This window comes from Camelina sativa, chromosome 13 (genome assembly GCF_000633955.1).
Source record: "Camelina sativa cultivar DH55 chromosome 13, Cs, whole genome shotgun sequence".
NCBI classification, from domain to species: Eukaryota; Viridiplantae; Streptophyta; class Magnoliopsida; order Brassicales; family Brassicaceae; genus Camelina; species Camelina sativa.
In genome coordinates, this window is record NC_025697.1 from 8,501,229 (window position 1) to 8,511,613 (window position 10,385).

At 33.8% G+C, this 10,385-nt stretch overlaps 2 protein-coding genes across 2 annotated transcripts; both read right to left on the bottom strand.

Moving 5' to 3' along the window:
- LOC104735989 (protein FANTASTIC FOUR 3-like) lies at positions 755 to 1,821 on the bottom strand. Its single transcript, XM_010455893.2, has one exon. It carries the CDS (start codon positions 1,700 to 1,702, stop codon positions 839 to 841), a length of 864 nt encoding a protein of 287 aa, XP_010454195.1. The 5' UTR covers positions 1,703 to 1,821; the 3' UTR covers positions 755 to 838.
- On the bottom strand, positions 7,878 to 8,605 carry LOC104738050. The gene is made up of 2 exons (XM_010458289.1): positions 8,590 to 8,605; positions 7,878 to 8,473 (listed from the first exon to the last, which is right to left on the bottom strand). The coding sequence occupies exons 1-2, from the start codon at positions 8,603 to 8,605 to the stop codon at positions 7,878 to 7,880; spliced, it is 612 nt and encodes a 203-aa protein (XP_010456591.1).

The window sequence follows — 10,385 nt, forward strand, 5'->3', positions numbered from 1 at the left end:
TTTAATATTAGATTACGAGGATGTTATTGGATTCTAATTTATAAAGAATTTTAAAGACTTCAACAAAATCATCAAAGTGAATAAATGAAAGATTTTTAAGAATTGCTAGAGATTATTCTATAATTTTGTTGATTAGTTTTCTAAAATCTTGTAAAACACCCCAAATAATTTCTATATTTTTGTGATACTTTCCATGATTTTATTTTCTGAAGAAAGTGTATAAAATCATGAACTAATAATATAATAATTAAATTTATTCACAATCATATATTCTTTTGTTTTAATTGAATAACACTAAATTTTAACAAAATTTTCATCTAATAACAACATATTCTACATAACATTTAAATTTTTTAATACTCTATTCAAATCTCAAATCAATAACGTTTTGACATTGAGTATACTGTATACACACGTTCAAAACCTAGGGCAATTAAGATAAATGATAAGTCGACCAACTACTATTTTGATTTGATACGTTGGGATTAGGAACTTGGTAACTGTCTAACTGAATTGGGCCAATTGGCATAATAGAAGGAAGCTTCTGGGTACATGAATGCGATTGTCCTAACGAAGTTGATGAGGTTGCCACTAATTTCAGACCACTCAGGGAATCTTTCTTACCAAACTAGATTAACTGCCGACCAGACCACAAGCATATTCCCTCTGCCCATTTCTTCCAATTATTTTGTATTTTTTTTTGTTTAAATTAAATTTAATCTACTTTTTTTCTCGAGTTAGGAGGAAACGGCGATATTTCTATTATAAAAAAAAGAAGACACATAGGATAAAAAATTGGGAAATTGTAAATACAGAGCAAATTAAGAAGTTTCTGTTTTTAGGAAGTAGCAACGCAAAAAGATTCCCAATTTAGCAATCCCCTGTTTCCCTGTTTGCCTTCAGCGCATCTTCTTGATCTTTGAATATTCTCAATGCCCATCACTTCATCTTCTTCTTCTACTTCTTCTTCATTCTCCTCCTCCTCGTATTCTTCGGTTTCTTCAGGCTCAATAGTCTCTTCTTCGTTCTCTACAAACTCATCTGAGTCTTTTAAGATAGAGAGACGGAGACGACCATTGCTCCGGTCAGCTTGAAAGCACCGGTTACTAGGTGGCGCGTTTGTGGCGGTCATGACCAATCTTCCGTTTTCACGGTGTGGTCTCATTTGAATGCTTTGAAACCCTCTCATAGTGGTCAAAGGAGGTGGGAGATCACTAGGGCTCACATTCCTTTTCCTACTTTTTAACGCTCTTGTCTCCGTTGTTACTGTTGTTTCTCCGAGATTCTTGGTCTGCACGTCAATCGAGAACAAATCATCGACATCTGTAACATCAGAGCCAGATTCGCTTCCGAGATTCTCAGTGCACAATGCTAAGCTCTGGTCGCTTAGAGCTCTACAAGAAGACGGACGTTGAACATAAGTCTTCTCTTTCTCAGAGTTCGTCGTCTTTGAGGAGGATGAGCCAGATGATAGGGACTGGAGAAAGCTCCAGTCACTTGAGTCAGGGCCCAAGGAAGCAGCTGGTTTGTCATCGTTAAGGTTTCGGGTGTCCTCTGCATTAGGGGAGTCAAGTGAAGGAGACTTGAGAGCTAAACCAAAGGGTTGAAAGAAGTGAGGATTTGGTGAAGATAGCCTAAGCCTTAAAGCCCTAGGCTCGTTAAGTTGAGACTGAAACCCTTGTTGATAGACAACAGTTCCCATGGTTCAAATTAAGAGGATAGAAGCTTGTAAAGAGAGAGAGAGAGAGCAAAGACTTGTGAGATGTGAAAACAAAGAAGCTTTGGAAATAAGAATGATGGACAATGAGAGGGAGAGGGTGCCAATTTGTAGTGTCGCAAAAGTGAATAAAATAAAATAAATAAAGAAAATAAAGAGAAAGAGAAGTGACTGTGCAATGGGCAGAGACTAGAGAGGTGGGTAAGGGAACTTTTCCACACCACCACTTGAATAATGCAAATATTTAGTTAATTATGCGACAAAATGCAGATAAGAATACTATTGTGTAATGTGTATGTAGTATATGTGTAACAAAGAGAGAGAGAGAGAGTCACTGTATTGTGCACATGATCAAAATTGAAAAAAAACTCTTCATATAATCTTTTTACTGTTGCAAAAGAAAAAAACTGATTTGTTGGTTTAGAGAAACAGATTTGGAAAGCATAGTCTATACAGGAAACTTGGTTAATCATCGTTTTTGACTCATTTGGCGAAAAAATAAATAAAGACTGAATTATTCAGCAGCCAAGGAACTTTCGACCCTCATGTGATCTGGGACTGAAAGAGACTACCCGGAAAAAAGAAGAAAAAATTAGAGAGAAAAAGAAAGTTCCAAATGAAAGAAAATAAAAATGAGTGAAATAAAAATTTTCAAATGAGGTTTTTAGTTTTTACTAGGAAGAGTAAAATGTTCTACTTTTCGTAAGGCAAAGAAAAAAAACAATATATACATCTGAATGGGAAAGAAAAAAGCAAAATCAAATCGTATAGAAAAAAGAAAAGATACGGCCACTTACAGAGAGACACGTAATGGAAGTAACATGACAAAAAGTTACAGACATGTTTTTTTTTTCTTTTATATTTTACCTTCCAAAAAAAAAAAAAACCAACAAAAGTTATGAAAGTTCTCAAATTTGGTTTCCCTAATAGTGCTATGATTATGAAAACGATTGTTTGTTTTCTCTCTAATAGTAGTACTGTACTCTCTTTTTATATTTAAAGCAAAGGAGTCGTGTGTCAAAAACCTATGTCGGGTAATTCTTAGACCCAACTTAAACAACATGATAACAACTGCCCACTAATTTTGAAATCTAAATCCCATCAACCAAAACAAAGATTATTGGCACACTAATTAAGGAATAAACATAACATGAGTTTCCATGCAATTTTTTAAGAAAAGAATGGTCATAAATTGAAGAAAGTGTCATGTATGCATCAAGAAGCCACGATATAAAAACAAATTACAAGAAAAATAAGCAAATAAAGTGTGCCCAAAATACACTCACCTCAATCAACACTGTATTTGAATGCAAGAAAGCAAAACCAAAAATTTCCGCCCACTTGTTATGACCTAAAAATGAAAAAAAAAATAGAGTTTAATGAAAAAGAAACAAAACATCAAATCAAAGTGAACAAGGCTTAATTTGGTTAAATGAAATATAATATGAAAGGCTAAGTGACAAAAATAAGAAGAAACCACCTATGTTTCAACATCAAAAACTTTTATCTACCTCTAAGACAATATTGGGTGGTTAAGTTAACATCAAATTTCGCTTGTCCTTTGAATATTTTGGCTAGCCAACACTAAGCTGCTTTTTCCAGAAACTGAAATTTTGAGATTAAACTTTCAAGATTTGCCATCTTAGCCGTGTGTTACCCTAAAGAAACCGTACGGAACAGCTTATGAAGACAGAGTTTAAGATTCATTTAAGTCGTCAGCAAGAACAAGTGATTCCCCACTAAACACTTTTCTTTGATCTGTCTCTCTGTTAAATCAGATGCTTACGTACTTAACCCCATTCTCAAACAACAAAAGACACTTTTTTATTTCATAGTAAACAAATGCCCTAGGGTCACTGACTTTTGCTTAACTCTAAGGCATGTGGATTTATTATTATATAAACTAATTAATGTAACCTAGTACTCTTCTCTCTAAACAAAAGGAAAGCTAGAATGCGTGAGCTGTTCCTATTCCAAAGAGGGTGGGGAGAGAGATTTGTGAGATCTTCCTGGGTTTCCTGTAACAGAAAAAGCCATTCCAGTTTTGTACTTGTGTTATAATAAAGAATGTGTAGCTACTACCATTGATGAACTGTTAGCATAATGCTAGCTTGTGTGCTGTATAACTCTATGATCAACTTTAATCACCACATTCCGTGTCTTTTCGAGGTTTATTGCAGACATGAACCAAGCAAGTGGATCTTAGTTTATGTTTTCAAGAGATTCTGTGGTCACTAAGTCTTAAAGGATTTGGTACGAAGATACCTTCGGTAATATATTATACAACAACAAAAGAGAGATGTTCTCTCTGTTGTCAGATTGTTTCCAATATCAGTACTCAGCTTCTATAACAAGGAGCATCTTACTATATATTCCCAGTGGTTGATCACGTATTACTAGTCCACTAAAAGATGCAAATCAAGATTTGTTTTTTTCATTTGATTAATTTAGCAAGAACAAGTGCATAGAGAACAGAAATGAGGTCAATATGTTTTTATTAAGAACCTGTGGTTTATGGGAATACATCTAGCCAAGACAGTTATAACTCAGTAATCCATAATTTCACAATCAATGTTTTGCTATTATCCGTAAAAGTAATTAAAAAACTACAGTCGTTTTTTACTAGTTCATCTCCCTCTGCTGAAGGAATCAAGAATGATATAATTAAGCAACTAGTTGACATGCTTAGAATGAATAAAGAATGAAACAATAATTAGGATTCTCTAACGTAAGCAAGAGTAAGAAAAGTTATGACATAGTTTAACTAATAAAAGTGGAAAAAAGGAGCTTACCTGCAGACGTAATCTCCAGACAAATATCCATAAATTGAATCTTGATCAGCATAGGTGGTCCTAAAATCTGAACCACCCCCATAGAAGAGAAGAAAGTAACACAGCAACCTTTGGCCTCTCGAAGGGAGAATGCTTTTGAGTGTGTCCTTATACAAAAGCTGCTTTTCTATACTTAATTAAGATAACAATAAAATTAAGTGATTAATGACAGAGGCAAAAGCATCAAATTTAGTTCGGAATATATTTTGACTTCGTATCACACGCTTGGTTCATGCCCATGACGCAACAAAGTTAAAAGAAGAAAGAAAAAAAAAACAGAGTGAAACTTCGAATCATAATTCANATGTTCTCTCTGTTGTCAGATTGTTTCCAATATCAGTACTCAGCTTCTATAACAAGGAGCATCTTACTATATATTCCCAGTGGTTGATCACGTATTACTAGTCCACTAAAAGATGCAAATCAAGATTTGTTTTTTTCATTTGATTAATTTAGCAAGAACAAGTGCATAGAGAACAGAAATGAGGTCAATATGTTTTTATTAAGAACCTGTGGTTTATGGGAATACATCTAGCCAAGACAGTTATAACTCAGTAATCCATAATTTCACAATCAATGTTTTGCTATTATCCGTAAAAGTAATTAAAAAACTACAGTCGTTTTTTACTAGTTCATCTCCCTCTGCTGAAGGAATCAAGAATGATATAATTAAGCAACTAGTTGACATGCTTAGAATGAATAAAGAATGAAACAATAATTAGGATTCTCTAACGTAAGCAAGAGTAAGAAAAGTTATGACATAGTTTAACTAATAAAAGTGGAAAAAAGGAGCTTACCTGCAGACGTAATCTCCAGACAAATATCCATAAATTGAATCTTGATCAGCATAGGTGGTCCTAAAATCTGAACCACCCCCATAGAAGAGAAGAAAGTAACACAGCAACCTTTGGCCTCTCGAAGGGAGAATGCTTTTGAGTGTGTCCTTATACAAAAGCTGCTTTTCTATACTTAATTAAGATAACAATAAAATTAAGTGATTAATGACAGAGGCAAAAGCATCAAATTTAGTTCGGAATATATTTTGACTTCGTATCACACGCTTGGTTCATGCCCATGACGCAACAAAGTTAAAAGAAGAAAGAAAAAAAAAACAGAGTGAAACTTCGAATCATAATTCATCAATGTTTGTTATTGGTTTCAAAGTTTTCAACTAATGGAAGATCTAAAAGCAAAGGAAATACGTCATACCACTTGAGATTAAGTGGAGACATAAACTTAAGCCTTACGTTTCCATCTATGTTATGTGATCATAACGTTAAACACGAGTATTGCATCTCTTGGCTCACTATAAATTGCATAACAACAAAAAAAAAAGCCCTCCACCATCTTTTGACCAAATTAGTGGAACCTTTTAGGTGACAATTCTCCAACTTTTAAATTCTGACCCAGAGGAAAAAAAACTCTATCATTAGAACGAGATTGGGAGCTTATTTAAGCCAAGCATACAAATGTCATTGGCTAACATAATTTACAACTTTAGGTAGAGAAAGAATGTGAAAGCTTATTATTATGCTATAGAACTTTCTCCTTTGCTTTTAGAGAAGCATGACATCCACAGAAAATATCAATCTCATCCATAACTAATGCTTTACTCACATATCAGCCAAACACGCAAAATTTTCCACAGATTAGATGTCAACATTTGAAAAAGGCTTTAGCGTGGTCTAGTTATAACGACTCAAGTACAGATTTATACGAACAAATAACACAAAAGTAAACTTACATTTAGTTGATGCACTATCGGAACAATGACTCTTCATCCGCTTGGTCTTATCCAAATAAAAAGACATGTTGATTCAGCAAAGATGATTTTGTATCTCAAACCAGAACGCTCGTGATGGTTGTGTCATGCCTGCAACGTATTGGACCTTCTGACAGTGGGAAAAAAATTCTCAAGTTACAGAGACAGATACAGATCAAAGCAATATTGGCACTCAAAAGTTATTGAATTGATTCACTTTCTAGAAATTTGAAAACACTCAACAAATAAGTATCTCTTAAGAGTGTAACTAGATATATACAAAAATTGTTCAAGCTAATAAGAGATAGACAGAGAGGGTTATTACATTGTTATGCAAGAGAAACAGAGTACTCTTCACGAAATGCATCTACAATGTTTTGAGATTAAGCTGCAATGGTAACGCATATCCATTTACTAACAGAGGTGAAAGGTAATATAACTGAAAAGTTGAGAAAAATGGACATCTTCAGTGGCATACCAAAAATGATTGTAACAAAATAAATGCATGTAGCATTACTGTTACTCAATCTCTTAATAACACATGTAGAATAGGGAGAATCTCAGTTTATCATACAGTGTCATTAACATATCCCAAGCATTAACAAAGAAGACAATGTCTCACAATCGTAGCTATTGAGAACTTCAAACAAACTGGTTTAATTAATGACAAATCTAGTAACAACGAGAGCAAAACAATATCGTTACCATGATTCAATCTCTAATAACCAATGCAGAATAAAGACAACTTTGTTCATCATCATACAATGTCATTAATATATCCTACACATAAACAAAGAGATTCTTACTAAATTATACTAAAGCAAGTCAAAAAGTAATGCACTCTTGATAATCAAAATGCAACCCTCAAGAATTTTAACATCTTCACGGGTACAATAGGGATGACAATATCTAGCACACAAGAAATCTACTACCAAACAAATATCGTTTGATGAATCTTTCACATTTCATTGAACATAAGCAAGAAAACTCCAAACTAGTTGCAGATATTTCCAAACCATATAAATGAAAAAAATATGTGTGTGTGTGTGTGTGTTAGAGTTAATTTATACATATTTTTCTCAATGTGGTCGAAAGGCACGCACCAATGGGCAATGGAACATGTTCTGGGTAAGACATCTTCCTAGCAATGGGCAATGAAACCAATACCGTCTCCTTCTCAGTCCTCCCACAAATCGACTCAACATTGAAATCTGAGTGTACACGCGATTAACGAAACCGCAATTTCTGACATTTAGGGTTTACGAAATTGAACCAGATGAACACGAAATACGGAGATATTGACATAGCGACGAGTATCTCCCGTAACATCGGAATCGGACCTTGTGACGTGTGACTTTCTCCTCTTCTATTGAACAAAATAAAAAATGCCGAAAGAGACGAACTTGCACGTGTCACAGTAGGCTCCTTTCCAAATTCTTTAAACAATTAAAACATTTATTTTTGTTTTACAACGGAAAAATGAAATAACTTCATATAAATTGTAAATTGAAAATGTAATTATATCTTACATAATTAAGTTCCAATCAACCAAAACAAGAGAAACAAATTATCTATAGGGAATAAACCTAAACACATAGCGAGGTTGCGCCTCACTGCGTATTCGATTCGAAAGCCAACTCGGTCCATCCGAAGCAAGGTACGAATTGTAACGACCATCCTTCACAACACTATACGCAATGTCCCTTGCAATGGTATTAGAGTGACAAGACACCACCTCAAAAGCGATAAATTCAAATGATAATGATCGAGCAGTTCTGCTAATCTCGTCCAGCAATCGCCGATACTGAGGCCAGTACCGCGGGTTATTCAAGGCCGCGATCGCAGCTTGACAATCCGATGAGATTATAACCTTACCCACACGAAGATCTCGTAAGCTTTGAATCGCCCACAAGATACACCGCAGCTCAGCAACGATCCTGTTCGGTGACTCCGTAAAAGCCTCCCTTGCATGGTATAGAACCCTACCCCTGCAATCACGAGCAATCCAAGATACCCCACTCAACGTATCTGGATTTCTCCAATCAGCATTCACATTACACTTAACGTATCCTACACATGGATGACACCACCTGAGATCCAAGGGCGTGCCACGAGGAAAGCATGTCCCATACGTATCTATCTGCTGCGCATTAAGCCTCTGATCTGCAAGCAAGATATAATGTTATAGAATAGAAAATTGCAAAAAAAATTGTCGACGTCTGATTTATATTCGTCCAATGTTCTTGTTTCTAGTCAAAGATTGACGACAATAACATTACAAAACTCGTAACCCATATAGTGTTTAGCAACAGTACTGCTCACAAGAGGTATGTGCTAAACACAAATCTGACAAGAATCATATAGAGATCTAGCAAAAAAAGAACGTTTAGTTAATGACGATTTTGGCAAACGCGACTCTTTCTGTGGTGAGGAGGAGGCCTTATCATCATCATCATCATCATCATCTCTTCAACCTTGTTAAAAGGTTTGACCAGCCGGTTTTGTAACCAACCGAAGATTCTAGCAACTCCAAAAGTTTTTAATATGCTATACCAAAATGATTGTTTGCTTTGAACATATCTACTAAATTGATGAGGGCCGGGTTCTTAAAGGATTAAAATTGGAAAGGGAGTGATGATATGAAGATCAAATATGGACTGCATGCTACCACTTGTATATACTTATATATCTTACCATATATAAAGCTTAGTCAAGAAAAAAAACGTTACCAAATGTATAATATATTGAAATTAATTTGTAATTCCCAATTTCGTCTATGTATGTGGTATAGTATAAATACATATGGCACTCTACATATGAGGTGGTTACACTTGTTGTTGATTAAAAAAAAAAAGTCCCAAAAAAAAAATGGAAGATCTCTCTGATTTAAGAACAAAGGTAACCGATAAATATTTACTCTCACAAACATTTTCAATTACTTTTTGTTTTATAAAATTCTATATGCAAATTATTTTCTGTGTGCTTGTCTGTTGTATCAAAGAGATGAATACATGATTGCCATTTACGATTGCTATATTACAATGCATATACAAAATTGACTTTATTATTGGGTTATTTTCATGATTATGTGCCAATTAATTACAACTTTTGATTGGTAATGCTGTACTATAATGGTATGAAATTTTCTGTTTTTTTTGTTACTAAATACTAAATCAGATAAATTAACGATGTGAAAACCGTTATTACTGTTATTTTTCTATTTACATTTTTTTAGAGATGTCACTCGAAAATCGAAATATATATATTGTATCGAAAAATATTCTTATACTTTATGAATCAATAACATCTGATGACTAATGAGATTTTCTACAATTAGATATCATCATAGTTTACATACATGTTCTTAAAACCTAACTTTAATCTTAAATTTTATGGGATATAGAAATTGTATATAAAAGTTCCAAGAACAAATCTAATAAACGTTTTTAAAAGTAATTTATGTGCGTACATTGAAAAAAATTTAAGGTTTGGTTGGTTAGCTAGGACCGTATATGTAGATTCCTAGACTATATAGTCAATAGCTTTAATTTGTGTTCTTTGACTGTGAAATAGACATCTATTGACTATATAGTCAATAGATTCCTAGATATCTTCTAATTCTAAAATTGCTTTATACGTGATTATAACAACGTAACTGTGTGTTTAGATAACAAACACTCACCTATATACAACTCTTAAACACTATAGAAATAGAATTCTTACTGTCCAGTACACGAAACTATACCAAGTACTTTTTCTTACAATGTAAAATAATCCATCTAGAAATGATAAATAAAAATAAATAAATAATAAATAAATAATAAATTATGGCTAAGCAGAATTGGTTAATCCAACCATTAACCAATAGTAACGCGTATAAGATGATTTGATCTAAGCTTAATCCAACCACTAACCAATCGTAAGGCGTATAAGGTGATTTTCTCGTAGTCTAATCCAAGTATTAACCAATCGTAACGCGTCCACGTAGGATAATGTTACTCTCCTCTCTACTGTTATAAAAATAGTAGAGAGACAGTGAAAATAACAAATAAGGCAAAAAAAAAAAAAAAAAAAA

Bases quoted from the DNA above. Each gene is read 5' to 3' on its own strand.
- LOC104735989 (XM_010455893.2), bottom strand. From the start codon at position 1,702: ATGGGAACTGTTGTCTATCAACAAGGGTTTCAGTCTCAACTTAACGAG.